The sequence below is a fragment of the Hibiscus syriacus genome, unplaced genomic scaffold, assembly GCF_006381635.1.
Source record: "Hibiscus syriacus cultivar Baekdansim isolate YM2019G1 unplaced genomic scaffold, ASM638163v2 tig00110597_pilon, whole genome shotgun sequence".
In the NCBI taxonomy this organism is placed as follows: domain Eukaryota; kingdom Viridiplantae; phylum Streptophyta; class Magnoliopsida; order Malvales; family Malvaceae; genus Hibiscus; species Hibiscus syriacus.
Window position 1 is genome coordinate 5,358,298 of NW_024062795.1, and position 22,122 is coordinate 5,380,419.

At 33.7% G+C, this 22,122-nt stretch overlaps 3 protein-coding genes and 2 pseudogenes across 3 annotated transcripts; 2 read left to right on the forward strand and 3 right to left on the reverse strand.

The window, feature by feature from the left end:
* LOC120134136 overlaps positions 1 to 8,959 on the forward strand; it is a 25,194-nt pseudogene extending 16,235 nt beyond the window's left edge.
* A 49-nt stretch (positions 8,960 to 9,008) lies between these two features.
* On the reverse strand, positions 9,009 to 11,014 carry LOC120134265 (annotated as a pseudogene).
* An 83-nt stretch (positions 11,015 to 11,097) lies between these two features.
* On the forward strand, positions 11,098 to 15,965 carry LOC120134266 (putative 12-oxophytodienoate reductase 11). Its single transcript, XM_039150726.1, has 6 exons — positions 11,098 to 11,151; positions 12,567 to 12,757; positions 13,458 to 13,598; positions 13,962 to 14,092; positions 15,139 to 15,300; positions 15,383 to 15,965. The coding sequence occupies exons 1-6, from the start codon at positions 11,098 to 11,100 to the stop codon at positions 15,922 to 15,924; spliced, it is 1,221 nt and encodes a 406-aa protein (XP_039006657.1). The 3' UTR covers positions 15,925 to 15,965.
* A 1,106-nt stretch (positions 15,966 to 17,071) lies between these two features.
* On the reverse strand, positions 17,072 to 18,175 carry LOC120134419 (ras-related protein RABD1-like). The gene is made up of 4 exons (XM_039150856.1): positions 18,020 to 18,175; positions 17,705 to 17,808; positions 17,392 to 17,418; positions 17,072 to 17,360 (listed from the first exon to the last, which is right to left on the reverse strand). The coding sequence occupies exons 1-4, from the start codon at positions 18,152 to 18,154 to the stop codon at positions 17,297 to 17,299; spliced, it is 330 nt and encodes a 109-aa protein (XP_039006787.1). The 5' UTR covers positions 18,155 to 18,175; the 3' UTR covers positions 17,072 to 17,296.
* A 2,547-nt stretch (positions 18,176 to 20,722) lies between these two features.
* Positions 20,723 to 21,692, reverse strand: LOC120134421 (glucuronoxylan 4-O-methyltransferase 1-like). The gene has a single exon (XM_039150858.1). It carries the CDS (start codon positions 21,669 to 21,671, stop codon positions 20,811 to 20,813), a length of 861 nt encoding a protein of 286 aa, XP_039006789.1. The 5' UTR covers positions 21,672 to 21,692; the 3' UTR covers positions 20,723 to 20,810.
* Between the last annotated feature and the right edge of the window lie 430 nt (positions 21,693 to 22,122).

A 22,122-nucleotide genomic window follows, 5' to 3' on the forward strand; every position in this document is an offset into this window, starting at 1 on the left:
ATATATACAAAACCCAAAACGAAAAACCCTAAAGGCAGAAAACTATTCCACTCCGACGGTGATGACCTTCAAATGGAGCCCCAGCGAATCAACATTGAAGAAAATCGAAAGCGACCAGTAAGTATCAATGTATTCATGTAATTGTTCTTGAAATGGTAATTGGATTCAAGTGTTTAAGATCTTTTAATTCATTATAAATTTCAAATCTCTACAGTCTGACTGATTGCAAAATAATAAAGGAAGCTCATAATCATGTTGACTGTATAGCCAATAAAATACCCTTTCAGGGTCCAAATGATAAGCTATGAATTAGAAAGACAAGCTTTCTTTTGAGGGTTTAGGGACTGAATCCCTACAACATAAGGAGTACATGATTGAACATTACATATAATAGTTGTATTCAGTTGTTGAAGAATTGTTTTTAATTTTATACGAATATAGTTGTAATGTTCAAACATGATTGAATGATGTGGTTAATTTGCAATAACAATAGGTTGTTGTACATGTTTCCTATACATAGTAGGAGTCATGTTGATACTTAGGATATATGGAGATCGTTGTCTGCATTATTCCAAATGTCTCTAACATCATGTGCGGGACTGAATGACCAGTCCATTTCATCTTCAAAAAAATCAGTTGAAGTAGGCTGCGTGCTTGTATTCAAACCCAGCTTGACTTGAGGACATGTTAGTTTGTTATGTCCCTCACCGTTGTAGAACCCACATCGCCTAATTTTATTCTCGACATTGTTCTTTGTTACTTCTTTTCGCTTGTGTTGTTTTCGTTAAAGGTCGTGAACGATGTTTAATACACTGCTCTGATTGACTGAATCATTCAAACCAAACGAGTTCTCAAATTCTTCTATTAATATTTTCATCTCATCTCTTGCGGTTTTGAAAGACGCGTCTGTCTTTAATGCAACATATCATAACATACTTGTTGTTGCATGTAGAGAAGCAAACCTTGCCATTTGCATTATTTCTGGAGGCACATTAAAATCAACAAAACTGGGTGCAGAAGCCTTCGGATCCTTAGTCCACCTAATTTGAATCAAAGACCCGGGCAAATATGTGTAATCCAAATGCTTCAAAACGTGAAGTTGATGGCGACATGGAAGTCCAACTGTCTCGATTTTTTTGCATGAGCAATTTAGGGTTTCAGCACGAGAATCAAAACTAATTTCAAATGTCATATTTTTTCTTTGTATTTTTTCAAATAAAAATATTGGCATTCATCTGATAATGACTCAATCTCTTCCTGAATCCGGTACAATGTCTCCCGTTGAAGTTCTTCTTGGAACGCACGAAAAGATTCGCGCATATAAATCTCAGAAGCATGACTTTCAAATTCAACCAGTTTTGTGATCAGGAAGGGCTTCGTCTGGGAACTTAAGTAATCCGCTTTCAACTCGTTCAGACGCATTCTACTAATTCCATCTTCAATTACACGAACAACATCTAAATATGTCTTCTTGTGTTTCAATGCAATTGCGAGTGAAGCATTCATAGACTCGTACCTTTGTGTTGAGCGAATATTAGCAAAGAAAGGGCCGGTTAGATATGCTTGTGTCCATAAGTGTCGAGTATTTCCCTTCTCAATCACCAATGGATGTTTTTCGACGTTGAACTTTGAAACAACTGAACGCCATTGAATATCAAATTCGTCGGTTGTCCACCAGGAAACCATGCATTTTGAGAATGCCGCTGTAAATTTTGGGTCACTAATGTTAGCTTGTGCATTGCGAGAAATATGCCAAGAACATAATCTGTGCTTAGCATTAGGGATAACAGATTTGATAGCCCTCTGCATTGCCCTATCCCCATCGGTGACAACTGAAATAGGCGATTTGTTCATCATGGCTTCTAAAAAATTCTGTAGCACCCACTCTAAAGATTGGGACGTCTCGTCAGCGATTATGGCAGTAGCAAACACAATTGTGTTATGGTGATGATTGACACCGACAATAGGCATAATTGGTCGACCATACAAATTATCTTTGTACGTTGTGTCAAACGCAATTACATCACCGAAGCATATGTAATCTGATCTCGATGTAGAATCTGACCAAATAAGATTATGCAACGCCCCTGATTCGTCTACCGAGTATGTCACAAAAAACCCGGGATCATCATGTTTCTTATAATCAAAGTAAGCAATAAGCGCATTCACATCCCCATCGACGATTTCCTTTGCTTTGCCTCTTTGAAGTGCATTGTAGAGGTCTTTATGTGTAAATCCAACATTATGATAGCCCCATGCCTGCTGCGTTAAATAGTTCATTACTTGTGACGTGCCAACACCGACCTCTTTCAATGTTGTTGCCTCATCGATATCAGCCTTACTTACAGCTCTATTAGAACACATAAATGGTGTCATAGCAGGTGTGTACAATGCATGATTATGTTTCTGATAAGACTTACTTATAACCCACTGATTGTTTGTATTTGTTGTTGTAACTACGATTCTAGCCTTGCATCCTGTTCTTGTGATTGGCGTATGAGCACGTTGACGATCAACAGTATTGACTTTTGATACTCGAAACCCTTCTTTGGAACAACAAAATTCTCGTGTCTTCACATTCCCTTCCATGTCAAGCCGTGTTGTTCCCCGACGTGCACTAAACTCATGTTCCCGTGCGAATTCCTTGTAAAAGTACCAAGCTTGATCACGTGAAGAGAAGAGCTTACCAACTAATATGTCAGATTCATCAACATTATGTACTTTATTGCATTCCTCGGTTGGCTTAACATTGTCTGCATCAGTATGATCCATGGTAAAAATTTTGTTGTGCAATTTCAGTAGTCCCAACAGGAGTTGATAGAGATGTACGTAAGTAAAGGTTCATTGAACAACATGTTTCAGTGGTGCTTTCAATAGGATGTAGTATTGGTAGTGGTGGTAGTTAAAGGGTGGGTAAAATAACTTTAAAGTAATAGGTAAAATTACAATGTAGGTGGTAAAATTAGACTATTTTAATGACAAATGATATAATGTAATAGGTAAATTGACAATGTAACCAATACACATAAACCGTTTAATTATAAAACAGGTTAACATAAAGTATCGACACTATTAGATTTTGTGTCGATAAATATAATGTAATAGGTAAATTTTCAATGTAACCGGTAGAAATATATCGGGTTCATGAGAGAATAGGTCAACATAAAGTATCGACACTTTATTTAATTTGTGTCGATACATTTTTTCAAAATGAATGGCAAACGAGGTGTACGCATAAAGTGTCGATATATTTTTAAAAAGTATCGATCCTCGAAACATCGAAATCGATAATTATTATGTAACAGATAAATTTACAATGTAACCGGTTAAAATATATCGGTTAATTAGCAAATAGGTCTACATTATGTATCGACACTCGTTAAATATGTGTCGATACTTTTTTCCAAAATAAAGCACAAACGAGTTGCACGCATAAAATGTCGATACATTTAAAATTGTATCGATCCTGAAAACATCAAAACCGATATTTATAATGTAATATGTCAATTTATATTGTAACCGGGTTAAATTTACCGTTTTTATGAGAAAATAGATCAATATAAGCGCTACCTATTACATTATATAAGCGCTACCTAATTTGTTATTGTACTTGATAATATTTCCAGTTAAATGCATATTTTATTATATAAGCGCTACCTACTACATTATCTAAGCGCTACCTAATATGTTATTGTGCTTGATAATATTTTCGATTAAATTATATAACATAAATAATCTAAATTTTAACCGGTCACTTGTTTAACCGGTCACGCCGTTTTTAGACGCCGCACAGCAGAAGTTCTCGTCTAACCGTAATATTATCAAACTACAAATTTAAAATTTTAGTTTGAACGATCCAAACCACAAAGGATTTTATATTTTAGATACGATATAGTTTAAATTCTATGGGAGCCCAAATACGTTGATGAAAACGCTAATATTTGCAAATTGAACGTCATTTTGGGTATAAAAGAATTAATTTTAAATGAATAAAGTTATATTTATATTCATTTATTTATTTTTTAAAAGATTTATGTTTATTTAAATTTTTAGTATTACATTTATGTTTATTTAATATTCACTAACATATTTTTTAGTGTTCATGAAATATTAATTTAATGTTCACAAACATATTTATTTATATAACTAACACTCTCTTTTTACTATTTCATTTACAAGTTAAATAAAAATAATGAAACTGTGCCACTTAGTCTTTAAGTTTCATAGGCTTTACAATTTTAAATTCAAAATTCATCTTATATTCAAATTAGTCTCTATCTTCACCAATATTTTAAATGTAAAAAAAATAGTAAACGAGTCTCTAAACAAACTTATAAACGAATCAATAAACAAACTTATTCGTTGACAAAAATAAACCGAACATACATATGTTCATGTTCATTCGCTTATTAAATGAACACAAAAACTTTGTTCATACAAATAAACATACATAAATGAACATTATACAAACTGTTGACAAACAAATTCTCAAACACTATGTTCATTTACACCTCTAATAATAATAGTTAGCGCATGAAAATGAAAAGGTAAATATGTATTTTTGTACCTAAATTTGATTTTAAGGTATCATTTGTATCTAAACCTTTTGTGGTGTCTAATTAAGTATCTAAAATTGACTTTGAGTTTCAGTTTAATACATATTTTTTTATTAAAGAATATCAATTTTATTTTTTAATCAAAATTAAAATTTAAGATAAATAATTTATTTGAACAATGAAATTAAATTTAGATATCATTTTAAATATAAAAGCCAATTTCATATATCTAACTGGACAAAATAAATTTAGTATTAAATTGAACTTTGAGGTTAAATTTAGATACAAAATTGCACCTTCAATTCAACTATCAAAATGTATACTTATCCGAAGCGAAAATTGCAGTGGTGGTTTTTTGGAATGAAAGACGTGGTCTCATTTCCAGCTTTTTTCCACTTAGCCGCCTCCCGCCTATTTTAGTTGCCTTTTCTGTAAATCTTCAAAGGTTGTGGCTCTTCAGCAATTTGCCAAAGGTAAAGGAAAACTAAGGAGGAGGAATAAGAAGATATCAAATATGGCCGCAACAGCCAACTCCGCCACCATTCCTCTTCTCTTGCCTTACAAAATGGGGAATTTTAACCTCTCTCACAGGTTTGTTTCTTTTACACACAAATTATTCTTAATCTTACAGCAACAAATTACGACTGCTGTTTTAGTTTATCTTCATATTGAAATCATGCTTTCGTGATCTGGAATTCTGGCTTGATGAATTTTTGTATTTAATTGTCACTCTTTCTTTTCTTGCGTTGATTCTTCGGTTTGAAAATCTTAGTAATATAGTGAAGATTTGAGTCATTTTTTGGGTAACTAAAGGGGGTGGGGGGGAACTACCTATCTATACTAAGCTGGCTGCTTCTTCTGCCCTAATATATTCTCTCTTATGCCTGGTGGGGGCGGTATTCTCTCTGGCATCCGGCCGTCTCCTGCGCGTGCCATTCTGGCCAAAACATCCGCTAGTCGATTTCCTTCACGGTGTATCAAAATATAGTGAAGATTTGTCTCAATTGACGAACGCGTTGCTGCTGAATTTTAAACAGAAGTATCAGATTGATCAAATTTGCTTCTATTCCCTGTACTCTTTGCAGATTTATAGTTTAATCCCTCTACTCTTTGATTTGAAAATTGAAGTCCGCAATTAGTTCACATTAATGATACTAATCTAGTTAACAGAACTCGTTTTTCATAATCGAACTTCAATTTTTAAATCGAAGATTAAATTTCAAATACGCGAAAAATACAAAGACTCCAAGCATAACTTTGATCTCTTAAATATGTGCCGACAAAACACTCCTCTATATATAATTAAACATTAAAATATTAATATTTGTGGATACAAAATTGTGGTCCCTTATTTGTCCATAGCTTAGGCAACCAATGCATAGATTTTTGTTGTTGTTGAACTTCTCCTGTTTTTCACCCACATAATTGCGTGTGTATACAGGAACGAAGCAATGTGTAATAAAAAAGGTCATTTACCCCTAAAACTTTTAGATTTAATTATTTTTAAGCCCCTTCTAATTTTAGTTAGATAATTAAGTATTGTTTCTTTAATTTTTTGATTAATTGATTTTTAACTCCTCTTAATTTTAAAATTAGGCAAATTAAATCTTCACCCCTATATTTATTTGATACAATTTCTTTATAGGTCTCTCTTAATTTTGAAACTATACAAATTAAGTCTCGACCTACTGTTTTTTGGGCTTAAATGCTTTGCAAGTCCCTTTTCATTTTAAAACTAAACAAGTAGATCCCAACTCCAATTTTAATTTTAAATTGATGGTTTAATAATTATACTCTAATAATTATCTTATTCCTATTTATCTCCGAAAATTTTATCCTGACTCTATCATGTGTATATATATAATGTTTTCTTTAAAAATATTGAAATTAATGATACAGGGTTGTTTTAGCACCATTGACAAGAAGCAGGTCTTACAACAATATTCCACAGCCACATGCTATCTTATACTACTCTCAGCGTTCATCCAATGGTGGATTTCTCATTGCTGAAGCCACTGGTGTTTCCAATACAGCACAGGGGTAATGTTTTCTCCGTTTCCTTACTCTATCCATTTATCTATGATCTATCTATATTCTATACATAAAACAAGCATTTATCGAGTCAAGTGATAAAAAAATAATTTAATGTCTTTTATGTAAGATTTTGTGTGTGAAAATTATAGATGGACAAAACAACATTATGAGAGTGTGACCACTCATTTGGAGATTCAGTCTAATTTAATTTTAATTTTAGTTGGTATCTAATATGAATATCGAACATGGAGAGTCTTATACAAATTATGTATATATAAATGTGAATATATATATATATATATATGATCGTTGCTTGATGATATTAGTGATCATACTGGATTTGAAGGTACCCAGATACACCTGGAATCTGGACAAAAGAGCAAGTGGAAGCTTGGAAACCAATTGTGGAAGGTGTTCACGACGAGGGAGGCATCTTTTTTTGTCAACTTTGGCATGTCGGCCGCGCCTCTAGTTATGGTATCATATATGTAGCTTAATTTATTTCTTTTTCCTTTTTTAGAAACTTTTGTCTTTTCTTAAGATAAAATTTTCAACCAAAAAAAATTATTGATTATTAGATGATATAATAGAATTAGATATTAGATTTATTAAAGTAAATTAAATTAGAGGTTCGAATTATGAAGTTATAAATGAAGCAAACTAAATTTAACGCATTATCTTTTATTGTGTTCTTATAATATTCTATTCGAATTAGTTAATCCATTAATTCAATGCCTGAAATTATACTTAAAAAATAAACTTTAAATGAAATATGTAGTGTTTTAAAAAGGGATAGATTTTTTTAACCAAAAATGGACGAGTTAAATACTTTTTAGGATTTTTCTTTTTAATACATCTAAAATAAATATAAGGCAGTATCTGTTCAAATACTCTCAACTAATTAATTATGAATGCTTATACCCCTGTCGATGTAACTCGTGACCTCTGAAGAATGATGAGTCTCTCAACCATCGAGGTGAATTGGTTCATCCACTTTTTAGATATTAAAAGTAAGAGAAAAGGGAAGATTCCCCTAATAGCTGCCTGTGCGCCGTGAACCATGGGCTATAGTTGCCTTTTTCTGTGGGGCAATGCACAATATAAAGCATCCGACCGCACGTCTACCTACTACGGCACTTCATTTGAGCCTGGCCTAGTCAAGAGACAGGGAAATAAAGATAACATATGGAATTGCAATTCATATAGAAACATATGTGAGTGAATAGATGTTTGATGGCCCTTTAATAAGATTTTGGGTTTAAATAAGATTTGACGGAGTTCAATTTCAGATACAACCAAAACCTATATATATATATATGATTATCGAACACCAAAAATCATGAGGTAAACTAGCTCATCCTATAGTATAGTGTATATACTATATACCACAACGCTTAGAATTGTTTCATTCAGGTGAAGAATTGAAGATACAGAACCCAATTCATTAAAATGACTTTACTAAAAGAAAACAGAGTTTCTTATACCTTGTACGTAATTTTCTATCACAGCTTTTCAGCCTAATGGTAAAGCTCCGGTCTCTTGTACTGATAAAGGAGTGACACCAGGCCTTGATGGCATGGATTGGTCACCACCTCGTCGGCTTAGAACCGATGAAATCCCCGGCGTTGTCAACGACTTCAGGCTGGCGGCCCGAAATGCCATCGAAGCGGGTGAGAATACACATGATGCTTTAAGCTTTGAGTTACTGAACATTGATTATTGAAATTAAAAGTTCCAATATTAATTAAGCAGGATTTGATGGAGTTGAGATCCATGGTGCAAATGGTTACTTACTTGATCAGTTCATGAAAGACCAAGTAAATGACAGAACAGATGAGTATGGCGGAAGCTTGGAGAACCGGTGCCAGTTTCCGCTCGAGATCGTCGAAGCAGTGGTGAACGAAATTGGACCAGACAGGGTCGGAATGAGACTATCACCTTATGCTAGCTACATGGAAGCTAGCGAATCAACCCCCGAAGAACTAGGTGTTTACATGGCGAATGCAGTTAATGAATTCGGCATCATTTATCTGCACGTTATCGAGCCACAGATGATTAAAATAAACGACAAGTACGAAACTCCTCATAGTCTTCTCCCAATGAGGAAGGCCTTTAAGGGCACTTTCATTGCTGCAGGAGGGTACAATAGAGATGATGGTAACATGGCTATTGCTGATAATTACTCAGATTTGGTTGCCTTTGGGAGGTTGTTCTTGGCTAATCCGGATTTGCCGAGACGATTTGAGCTTGATGCTTCTCTTAATATGTACAATCGGAACACTTTTTACATCCCGGATCCAGTCGTCGGATACACCGATTATCCATTCCTTGAAGATTCTTCATAGTAAAAATGTTGTTCTTGTTTGCATGTAATACGAAGAATGTATTGAAGTATAAGTTGAAAGAATTGTACAAACAAGTCAAGTCGGGATGTGGGATACCTTTGATTGCGACTTTGCGGAAGTTTGTCTTCATGTTAGAGTACAGCCTCTTCCAGTCATCCAGTACCATCTTACTTGGAGGCAGCAAATCGAGAGGATTCTTAGGTTTCGGCTTTGGTGCCTCTTCCTCCTCCGCAGCCTCTGCTCTGGGCTTTGCAGGCTCCTTCTCGGTTTCTTTCTTGGCTTCTTTCTTTGGTTCATCCTTGACCTTTGATTTAGCTTCTTTTGGCAGCAATGGCTTCTTAGAAGGAATGGGTAATGCAGATTCTGTCTGCTTGACCTCGCCCATAATCTTTTTAAAATTCGGTTGATTAACCATTGTCCAGTAGTACCTCTCGACATGAGGAAATTCCGAGGTAAAACTCTTGGTCATCAAACAGGTAAAACCCAAAAAAAGGTTCATTCTCATAACAATATCAGCAAGGGTCACAGAATGTCCGACCAGGTACGTGTTGTCAGCGAGATGAGTGTTTAGAGCACCCAATGCTCTCTTCAACGCAGCAATTGTTGCTTCCTCGGCCTACACGCAAGGCCATCCATAGAAGTTAAAGGATTAAGGATGGTAAAACCAAACGAAATAATACTAAGATCAGAAGAACCGGGAATCATCAATCTTTTTTCATTATAGACAAGAATATCTAGTTTTCAATGCCATACTTATTTCATAACAATGAAATTGCAATTAACTTTTAAAACCGAGCATTGAAGAAACATATTTACAATTTAATAAACGAAAAAGGGACCAATTATATGAGAAAGCCGAGACAGAATAACATTCGCTTAACATATTCAACAAAATTTTAACTGATAGGTAAGCAGAGAATGAGGGATGAAAATAAATATATGGGAGAAAAAACGTACTGGGGGAAGATACACAGCACGCCCCATCCTTGGTCTAATCCAAGAAATGATATTAGCATCAATTTCCAGTGAAGCAAAATCAATCCTTTGTTCAATAAGGGCCTAAAAAAATCCACATGAAAGAAATAAAACATCATATAGGGTAGCAAAGTAAAATCATAAAAAAAATCTAATCGAAGTGCCGAAAACAAGTGAAAAATCTTACACATTCGTAAAGAGACGAACCATACAGAGAATTATCAGCCTTCAAGCGAGTAACTAAAGCAACAATAAAAAGACCAATTAGTTTTAAGAGGATCATTTGAAGACCTCTGGTGAAGATTAAGGGAGTAATGAGTTCAAACCATATCGAGCAATGGCGTTGCTTTCAAAAATGGGACCATCAGGTGTTTCCAACACAGGAACTTAAAAAACCAGCATGTTTGACATCTTGAGAAATTCGGGTGTTTTATTTGAGAAGCCCTTCTCGAAATTGTCAGCAAGTTTGACATCTATACCACTGTACTCTGCGGCAATGAGAATCTTGAATGAATTCTTATTGGTCTTCACAGCATGCAAGATCTACAAAATAGGTCAAACAAATGTGTTATTGAGGAAAGTAAAATGGTTCACAATTCAAAGCACGAACCGAGTCCAACAATTACTCGAATGACTATAAAGGAAAAGCTTGAAGCAAGTCAGAAATTCATTGCCAGTCGAATCAGAATGAAAAAATATATAACAGTGTGGTTTTACTTCTATAAGAAATCATGCTGTTAGAACTGATAGTACTTGTCCCGAATTATTCAAAATTTTTATCCAGATACGATATTTTCTCGTTACAACTTGATTTTAGCAAAATAGCAAACAGCAAAAACAACAAAAAAAGGATTTAAATTCCCAAACACACAGAATACCTGATAAGAAAGATGCAAAGTAAAGATTATGCTAGTCTAATGCTCACTCAAGAAATCTCAAAAAATATATCATAAGAAACGAAGTGCATCGAAAAAAATACTGGTTACAACGATCTAATTGAAGAAGAAATGAACTCACAAGAGCCATAGCTTAACGAAGAAAACGTTTAACACTCCGAGATTAGATCTGAAACAGAGAAAACAAAGGCGAGTTCAGTTAAAACAAAGAAATTCGATAGATAAACCCGGATCATTTTAACAGATACTTGAATATGCCAACCAAATTTAGTGCAAATTAAGTATACCCCGATGAAGAACCTTTCTACCCAGAGTGAGGGAGCTAGTAGAGACATGAGTAAGACAGTCCTGCAAAATTAGGGTTTTAAGTCAAATTGTCATATATTTTATTTTTTATTAACATAATAAACGTTTAAAAATAATTATTAATTAATTGATTTAAAAGTTCACATATTTAGTATATTATAATGTTCGAACTTAAAACTTCAAAAAAAAAATATTAATTCTTTTAACATCCTTAATTCATATACAAATAGAATTATATTAAATTAGAGGATTATAGTGGAGTTGAATGATGTATGAGATATTGATTAGGTGGTCTAACCGTAATATTATCGAACTACAAATTTAAAATTTTAGTATGAACGATCCTAACCACAAAGGATTTTATATTTTAGATACGGTATAGTTTAAATTCTATGGGAGCCCAAATACGTTGATGAAAACGCTAATATTTGCAAATTGCACAATATTTTAGGTATAAATAAATTAAATTTGAATGAATAAAATTATATTCATATTCGTTTGTTTATTTTTTAAAAGATTTATGTTTGATTTATGTTTGTTCTTTAATATTACGTTTATGTTTATTTAACATTCAATAACATGTTTTTTAGTGTTAATGAAATATTAATTTAATGTTCACAAACATATTCAATTAATGTTAGATAATTAACACTCTTTTTATTATTTCATTTGCAAGTCAAAGAAAAATAATGAAATTGTGCCACTTAGTCTTTAAGTTTCATAGGCTTTACAATTTTAAATTCAAAATTCATCTTATATTCAAATTAGTCTCTATCTTCACCAATATTTTAAATGTAAAAAAAATAGTAAACGAGTCTCTAAACAAACTTATAAATGAATCAATAAACAAACTTATTCGTTGACAAAAATAAACCGAACATACATATGTTCATGTTCATTCGCTTATTAAATGAACACAAAAACTTTGTTCATACAAATAAACATACATAAATGAACATTATACAAACTGTTGACAAACAAATTCTCAAACACTATGTTTATTTACACCTCTAGTAATAATAGTTAGCGCATGAAAATGAAAAGGTAAATATGTATTTTTGTACCCAAATTTGATTTTATGGTGTCATTTGTATCTAAACCTTTTGTGGTGTCTAATTAAGTATCTAAAATTGACTTTGAGTTTCAGTTTAATACATATTTTTTTATTAAAGAATATCAATTTTATTTTTTAATCAAAATTAAAAATTTAAGATAAATAATTTATTTGAACACTGAAATTAAATTTAGATATCACTTTAAATATAAAAGCCAATTTCATATATCTAACTGGACAAAATAAATTTAGTATTAAATTGAACTTTGAGGTTAAATTTAGATACAAAATTGCACCTTCAATTCAACTATCAAAATGTATATTTATCCAAAGCGAAAATTGTAGTGGTGGTTTTTTGGAATGAAAGACGTGGTCTCATTTCCAGCTTTTTTCCACTTAGCCGCCTCCCGCCTATTTTAGTTGCCTTTTCTGTAAATCTTCAAAGGTTGTGGCTCTTCAGCAATTTGCCAAAGGTAAAGGAAAACTAAGGAGGAGGAATAAGAAGATATCAAATATGGCCGCAACAGCCAACTCCGCCACCATTCCTCTTCTCTTGCCTTACAAAATGGGGAATTTTAACCTCTCTCACAGGTTTGTTTCTTTTACACACAAATTATTCTTAATCTTACAGCAACAAATTTCGACTGCTGTTTTAGTTTATCTTCATATTGAAATCATGCTTTCGTGATCTGGAATTCTGGCTTGATGAATTTTTGTGTTTAATTGTCACTCTTTCTTTTCTTGCGTTGATTCTTCAGTTTGAAAATCTTAGTAATATAGTGAAGATTTGAGTCATTTTTTGGGTAACTAAGGGGGGGGGGGGGGAACTACCTAATCTATACTAAGCTGGCTGCTTCTTCTGCTCTAATTGCTTCTCTTATGCCTGGTGGGGGCGTTATTTCTATGTGGCATCGGCCGTCTCCTGCGCGTGCCATTTTGGCCAAAATATCCGCTAGTCGATTTCCTTCACGGTGTATCAAAATATAGTGAAGATTTGTCTCAACTGACGAACGCGTTGCTGCTGAATTTCTTTATAGGTCTCTCTTAATTTTGAAACTATACAAATTAAGTCTCGACCTACTGTTTTTTGGGCTTAAATGCTTTCTAAGCCCCTTTTCATTTTTAAAATTAGACAAGTAGATCCCAACTCCAATTTTAATTTTAAATCGATGGTTTAATAATTAGACTCTAATAATTATCTTATTCCTATTTATCTCCGAAAATTTTATCCTGACTCTATCATGTGTATATATATAATGTTTTCTTTAAAAATATTAAAATTAATGATAAGGGTTGTTTTAGCACCATTGACAAGAAGCAGGTCTTACAACAATATTCCACAGCCACATGCTATCTTATACTACTCTCAGCGTTCATCCAATGGTGGATTTCTCATTGCTGAAGCCACTGGTGTTTCCAATACAGCACAGGGGTAATGTTTTCTCCGTTTCCTTCGTCTATCCATCTATCTATGATTTATCTATATTTTATACACAAAACGAGCATTTATCGAGTCAAATGATAAAAAATAATTTAATGTCTTTTATGTAAGATTTTGTGTGTGAAAATTATAGATAGACAAAACAACATTATGAGAGTGTTACCACTCATTTGGAGATTCAATCTAATTTAATTTTAATTTTAGTTGGTATCTAATATGAATATCGAACATTGAGAGTCTTATACAAATTATGTACATATGAATGTTTTTTTGAGCAAATATATATATATATATATATATATATATATATATGAATGTTTCTTGATGATATTAGTGGTCATACTGGATTTGAAGGTACCCAGATACACCTGGAATCTGGACAAAAGAGCAAGTGGAAGCTTGGAAACCAATTGTGGAAGGTGTTCACGACGAGAGAGGCATCTTTTTTTGTCAACTTTGGCATGTTGGCCGCGCCTCTAGTTATGGTATCATATATGTAGCTTAATTTATTTCTTACCTACCGCCATTTTCCTTTTTTAGAACCTTTTGTCTTTTCTTAAGATAAAATTCTCAACCAAATATTTTTTTATTGATTATTAGATGATACAATAGAACGAGATATTAGATTTATTAAAGTAAATTAGATTAGAGGTTTGAATTATGAAGTTATAAATGAAGCAAACTAAATTTAATGTATTATCTTTTATTGTGTTCTTATAATATTCGATTAGAATTAATTAATTCATTAGTTTAATGAGTGAAGTTATACTTAAAAAATAAACTTTAAATGAAATCTGTAGTGTTTTAAAGAGGGATAGATTTTTTTAACAAAAAATGGATGTGTTAAATACTTTTTAGGGTTTTCCTTTTTAACACATCTAAGGTAAATACAAGCCAGTATCTGTTCGAAGACTCTCAACTAATTAATTATGAATGCTTATACCCCTGTCGATGTTTGAACCCGTGACCTCTAAAGAATAATGAGTCACTTAACTATTGAGGTCAATTGCTTCATCCACTTTTTAGATATTAAAAGAAAGAGAAAAGGGAAGATTCCCCTAATAGCTGCCTGTGCCGTGAACCATGGGCTATAGTTGCCTTTTTCTGTGGGGCAATGCACAATATAAAGCATCCGACCGCACGTCTACCTACTACGGCACTTCATTTGAGCCTGGCCTAGTTAAGAGACAGGGAAATAAAGATAACATATGGAATTGCAATTCATATAGAAACATATGTGAGTGATTAGAGGTTTGATGTCCCTTTAATAAGATTTTGGGTTTAAATAAGATTTGACGGAGTTCAATTTCAGATACAACCAAAACCTATATATATATATATGATTATCGAACACCAAAACTCATGAAGTAAACTAGCTCATCCTATAGTATAGTGTATATACTATATACCACAATGCTTAGAATTGTTTCATTCAGGTGAAGAATTGAAGATACAGAACCCAATTCATTAAAATGACTTTACTAAAAGAAAACAGAGTTTCTTATACCTTGTACGTAATCTTCTATCACAGCTTTTCAGCCTAATGGTCAAGCTCCGGTCTCTTGTACTGATAAAGGAGTGACACCAGGCCTTGAAGGCATGGATTGGTCACCTCCTCGTCGGCTTAGAACCGATGAAATCCCCGGCATTGTCAATGACTTCAGGCTGGCGGCCCGAAATACCATCGAAGCGGGTGAGAATACACATGATGCTTTAAACTTTGAGTTACTGAACATTGATTATTGAAATTAAAAGTTCCAATATTAATTAAGCAGGATTTGATGGAGTTGAGATCCATGGTGCAAATGGTTACTTACTTGATCAATTCATGAAAGACCAAGTAAATGACAGAACAGATGAGTATGGCGGAAGCTTGGAGAACCGTTGCCGGTTTCCGCTCGAGATCGTCGAAGTAGTGGTTAACGAAATCGAACCAGACAGGATCGGAATGAGGCTATCACCTTATGCTAGCTACATGGAAGCTAGCGAATCAAACCCCGAAGAACTAGGTGTTTACATGGCGAATGCAGTTAATGAATTCGGCATCATTTATCCGCACGTTATCGAGCCACGGATGATTAAAATAAACGACAAGTACGAAACTCCTCATAGTCTTCTCCCAATGAGGAAGGCCTTTAAGGGCACTTTCATTGCTGCAGGAGGGTACAATAGAGATGATGGTAACATGGCTATTGCTGATAATTACTCAGATTTGGTTGCCTTTGGGAGGTTGTTCTTGGCTAATCCGGATTTGCCGAGACGATTTGAGCTCTTCTGGTCTATGATGTTACCAAGCCGACAACATTCGAAAATGTAAGCCGATGGCTGAAGGAACTCAGGGACCATGCGGATTAAAATATCGTGATTATGATGATCGGGAACAAGACTGATTTAAAGCATCTCCGGGCACGGAGGACAGTCAGCTTTGCGGAGAAAGAGGGACTTTCGTTTATCAAGACATCTGCACTAGAAGCAACGAATGTCGAGAAGGCTTTCCAGACCATTCTTTCCGAAATATACCGCATAATTAGTAAAAAATCTCTTTCTTCAGATGAACCGACGCCTGCGAGTATTAAAGAAGGGAAGACCATTGATGTTGGGACTTGGGCAGCCGACTCAAAAAAGGCTTGCTGCACATCATCCTGAACTTCATCTTCCTCGTAATGAAGTTGAGGGTTTTATTGTAGACTCCTTTTGTGACTGTCACAAACATTTGAACCATTCATGCATTACTGCATGTCAGTGGATGTTAATGATGATTTTGTTATGATTGCCAAGTGTTATTGATTGATTCGTTTTGTTTACCATACCTATTTACCCATGTCAATGGACAAATTCAAATATTTATGAATATCTTACAAATTTTATTATTGTGATTTCATATAATATTCGGATTTCTCAATTATTTTACATAACATGAGTACAAAATAAATGCAAATTCAGATAATCATGATGAGAATCAATTAATTAAACTTTCAAAAGATTCGGATTAAAATGTCTGAATTTTTTTATTTAAAAATATTTAATAGATTTGAATATCTGATGAATAATTAATTCTTGAATTCATATATTAATACTCAAATTTAATGAGTATAGATGGTAAACAAATTCAGCTGACCAACACAAGGATGACAATTCAAAAATATGAAATGCATGTTAAAATTATTATTTAATGTCGAATATTAAACACCTTAAAATGTCTATCCGTGTTATTTTTGCAGATTCCGACTTTGGATTATAAAAAAAAAATATATGTTTAATTCCATGATGATTTAAATTTTTTATATACATATTAAACTTTAAAATATATAATTTACTTTTACATATTTAGATATCTAATGGATAATAAATTCAACTCTGATTTGGATAGTAATATCTAAATATAAAATGGATTTGAATTTTTAAATAAATGTATAGATTAAGATAATTCACAAATTATAGATATCCGAATTGTCGTTCTTATCTGACACAGAAATCTATTTCAGTTCCATTTAAATTTAGCTTAGTTTAGAAATAGATACGCACATGGTAAGTAATCTAAACATAAGTTGCAAGTTATTAACAATCATCACAACTTGCGCTTAAAACAGAGGGTTCAAACAGCCAACACTTTACGTTTCCGAAAGGTTCATATGATATGCAACATGTTTATGGTCTCTCTAAAAAGAGTTAGATCGCTACATGGTCGACTAGCCACAGCAGTTGTTCTTCTGTTCAATCGACTGTCCTTTCATTTCGACGGTTCCGGTTGACCTGTCCTTTCATTTCGACGGTTCCGGTTGACCTGTTCGCAGCTGGTTGGCTACCCATTCTGAAAAGGTTTTGATAAGAAACCATATAGGTCAACTTCATTAAAAATGATATGAAAAACATAAATAAATGAATAAAGGTGGAGATTTAGACACAAACGAAAATGATTTTTCTTAGACAAACTAGGCCGGTGACTATTGAATCGAAAGAAAGAGTTAATTGCTCCGAAGTGCAAAGGGAAACTATTGGCCAGTGACAATGGTGACATCTTACTAATAGACAATTAACCAATTACTAGCAAACAGGTTAAGAAAAGGAACACATGGAAGAGTTGGAAGTCGTTTTACTTTTTCTTGATTTCACCAGCCATGGTTAAGAAAGCCTGCTCCACATTGATTGTATCTTTAGCACTCGTCTCCAGGAAAGGAATCCCGAGTTCATCAGCAAATGCCTGCAGTTCATTGAACAACAGAATCGCAAATTAATCACATTATGATGCCAAGGTAAATTATTTCAGCAGCAGCAGCTGGTTCCATCTGTTTACACAATTTGTCATCTTAACAATCAATATCCATTAGTTTCAAAAGGAAAGGAACATCTCTGGAAAATACGTGGATTAACTGATGATGAAACTTCAAACATTAAAAGTAACAGCACATTACCTTTGCTGTTTGCGTGTCGACATCCTTGTTCTCAACTAAATCACATTTGTTGCCAACCAGAAGCTTGCATACACTGTCATTAGCATATCTATCAATCTCATTCAACCATTGCTTGGCATTATTGAAGCTCTCCATCTCGGTAACATAGTAGACAATATGTTCCAATCCCAATAAACAGAAGGATAGTGAGACGTTTATGCAGTGTCAGAAACGAGAAATAAGAAAGTGATACAGCTAACAATCATTTCAGAAGAAAAAGCACCACCACCTTCTAATTGAGTTCTTCGTTATGCTAAGATTTAAAGATCTCTTAAAAAGTAACCCCCCTTCTTTCACCAACTTGAAAAATACATAATAAGAAATGTAATTTTAGGATCACATGACAATTTACACGTTGAAACAAAATCTGGAATATTTACTGTATTATGTTTATTGTAATTACAAGAACAGAAATCAACAGATAATGTGATGAATGATGATCAAATTTGTTTGAAACACACCGCCAAGATTTACTTCTGGATAATAATTTATGATTTACATTTCAGACGGGTTCAGTTTCTTACAATTATCCCATGAGCTCCTCGATAATAACTGCTCGTGATAGTCCGAAAACGCTCCTGTCCAGCAGTATCCCACTAAACAAAGAAGAGTAGAACATCACATGTTAATAGAGACGGCTGAAAAGTGGGGGAGGGGGTAGAGGAGAACAATGCATGATTATTCCTTGCTCATTTATCCCAACACTAGACAGCCACAGTCAAGTAGTCAACTGTCACGGGAAAATTGGATTAACAAATTAAACTAGTCCTACAAACACCATCCCATCGGCCACAACTGAAAATTCCTGCATCATGACACAATCAAACTCACTTTTCTGGTACATCAAAACTGAAGGTTATTTTAGCTATGCAAGCCCTCGTTTCCTATTAAATTCATAAATAGGATAAGACAAACATTGGTAGTGGCCCTTTTACATCGTTGCTGAAAAACATAGTATAGTTCAACTACCTAATCTATGCTGTGGCGTGTTGTTTCCGCCATGAAACCAACAATTTGACTCAAGATTCTCACAAGTCAACTAGCTTTATTAAACATGTATAATTATAAAGTTCCGAACAATAAGGATAGAACAAGGCAACAAGCTTTGAGCAGAAACAAACTTCAAAATAACGATTACAGGCTTAAATGTACATGATACCAAATGCCTAGCACCACTTTTTTTTTTTTTTAGGAAACATGCTATACTCACAATTTGCAGCTTGATTGTCTAGCCATCAAGCTCCACAGTTCTGATTTTCTAAATATAAACAATTAAATAAGATAAATTTCACATTTTTAGTACATTTAGAAAAATCTCCATATATTTATACAACAGAGAGAAGGAAACTCACAAAATCAACACCGATGGTACTGATGTAGCTATCCACGTAAGAATCATCCTGGAAAAATTTAAACACGCACACTTAAAACTCTTAAAAGAAATGCGAGTAGATAGATAGATAGAGAGAGAGAGAAGAACACAGATTTAACTTTTTTTTCAAAAGAAATGCGAGTAGAAATATACAGAAATGGAAATAAAACATAAAATCAAAAAGAAAGAAGGCTCACTATTCGTTGCTCATTTTGAGATCCAAAAGACTTGAAAATCTGAGACGAAAGAACGGAGAGTTCGGCAGAGAAAAGGGAAAGTTCGTGTTTTTAGTTTCTTCCGATTGCCGCTCTATTTGTCTATCCCTCTCAATTCCATTTCTTTATTACTTAGGGTAAATTATACATTTAGTATCTAAATTATTAGTTTTATTTCATTTTAATATCTAAACTTTCATTTATTTTAAAATCATATATATTGTTTACTTTTTATTTCGTTTTGGTACTTCACCGTTATAAACTAAACAGAATGGTTACAATATGACACTTTTCTATAGGTAAATTAAATCATTTATCATTCAACCATCTTTTCACTCATATTTGGTCGCTGAAGTTTTTTTTATTTAATTACTTAACTTTTAAATTACTCCTAATTAATCACTCTAACTTTTAAATTTAATTTTTTATTTTAATTATATATTAATAAAATAATAATAATAATTTTCATGTCACAAAAACTATTAATAAAATAAATTAGAGTGATTAAATCATGAGCAATTTGAATGTTGAGTAGGTAAATTGAAGTTTTTTAAACATTAGTGATCAAAATAAGAGTGAGAAGATAATTAACGACGGGTACTAAAATGAAACAATAATAAACATTAAGTATGATTTTGAAATAAATGAAAGTTTAGGTACTAAAATGATAGAAAATTGATAATTTAGGTACCAATCATGTAGTTTATCTTTTTAATTATTATTATTAGGGTAAACTATACTCCTAATATCACTTTTATTACGTTTTTATCACTCAACTATTATTTTTCTCAAAATCATAACGTTATATTTTCATTTCACTTTGGTTTGTCACCATTAATTTTTTAACAGTAGGTGACCAAAATGAAACTAAAACGATGATATGTATGATTTTAAAACAAAAAATAGTAAGGTAACCAAAACGGAACAAAAGTAATAGTTGAAGTACTAAATATGTAGTTTATTCTTATTATTATTATAGAAATTCAAATCACTTATAAAATTATTTTAGATTTCGGCCTTTTGTGGAAATTAATAATATTATTCTACTATTGTAATTATGAGATAAAATTTCAATTTTATATTTATTCTTCCGATTTTGAACAAAAAGGATAATTCCCCATGAAACATCATCAATCAACAATATAACAAATAATTTGTAAAATCATCACTCTGGGCAAAATGGCCTTTCCAAGCCATCCTTATGGCTAGGGATTCTGAAGTGTCTAAGCCTCCCTTCTTGCTTCTTCATGTACCCTTCACACAAAAATGCCATGGAGAATTTATCTTCCACGACTCGGTTCACATCATGCACGAACACGTCGGTCACTCCTTTCTCTTTATTCTTCGCCATCATACCTGCGGTGTATATGGCGGTCATCCTCCCCGGAGCGTCCTCATAATACCCGGTCGGCGCGTCTACCATTATTAAGTCCCATTTCATCTCGTAAACTTCACTCGGCAAACCTTTCAATGCAAGTTGGCACATTGAGTATTTAGGGTCTGTGATTGCTGTGCATTCGGGCCCTCTGCCCACGTCCATGAGATTATCGGCTTGGTTCACCTTGCTGTCATACGTGACATGGTAGGACTCTAACATGGGGAACCGGCGTCGGATTTGCTCGATCCAGGCCTCGTCTTCTTCGAGGAAAACCGTTCGTCCACCGTAGTTGAGCGAACTCCACATAAGGCTATCATGGCCCAGACCGAACACTAGGAAGTTGCAAGGTGACTTCTTCTCTAGTATCTTCGCCGTGACCGAGATCTCCTTCAACGTCTGTTGCGGGGTGATACTCGAAGTCGCGTAGTGGACGAGAGCTTGGGCAAGAGCATGTGGTATCTTGTTGCATGACGGAGAACAATCCTTGCTTTCTTCGACAGGACTAGACGTTTTAGATACAGCAAAATTTCGCAACGTGCTCGGAGACGACGATAAACTTGATCTCAACACGAAAAGGAGGAGAAAAGCAAAGAAAACCCCTAAAAGGAGGACCTTGGAATTGAGGACTTGACTTGTCTTAGGCCTCATGTTTTACCTGAAATGTCTGATGCATGGCATGTTTATATTTGAGCTGCAAATACATTAAAAACTGGTGAAAGATATTGGTATGATACTTTAGTTTCATTGTGCTTGGAAGTGAAGAAACACCAGTTACTTGATGAAGACAAAACATCTACGAGGATTGTGCATGAAGCAACAACAATGTTGTTGGCACATCTACTAGTTTGGTGGATTTCTTTAAATTAGGGTTCATTCTAGTACTCAATTTCTTCTTTTCTATGATTATTAATTTTAAGGTGCAACAGCAACGGATGATTAGGGGAGCCCTAGTTTTTAGAATTTGCTGGTTGAATGATCTTTCAAACAATAATGGGATATCGTGTGACTGATGCTGACTTGGAAGTTGAATTCTCTATTCTGGTTGTTTTTAGATTCCTTAGGTAGGTGATAAAAGCAATGAAAGCTTTCTTGATTAAGT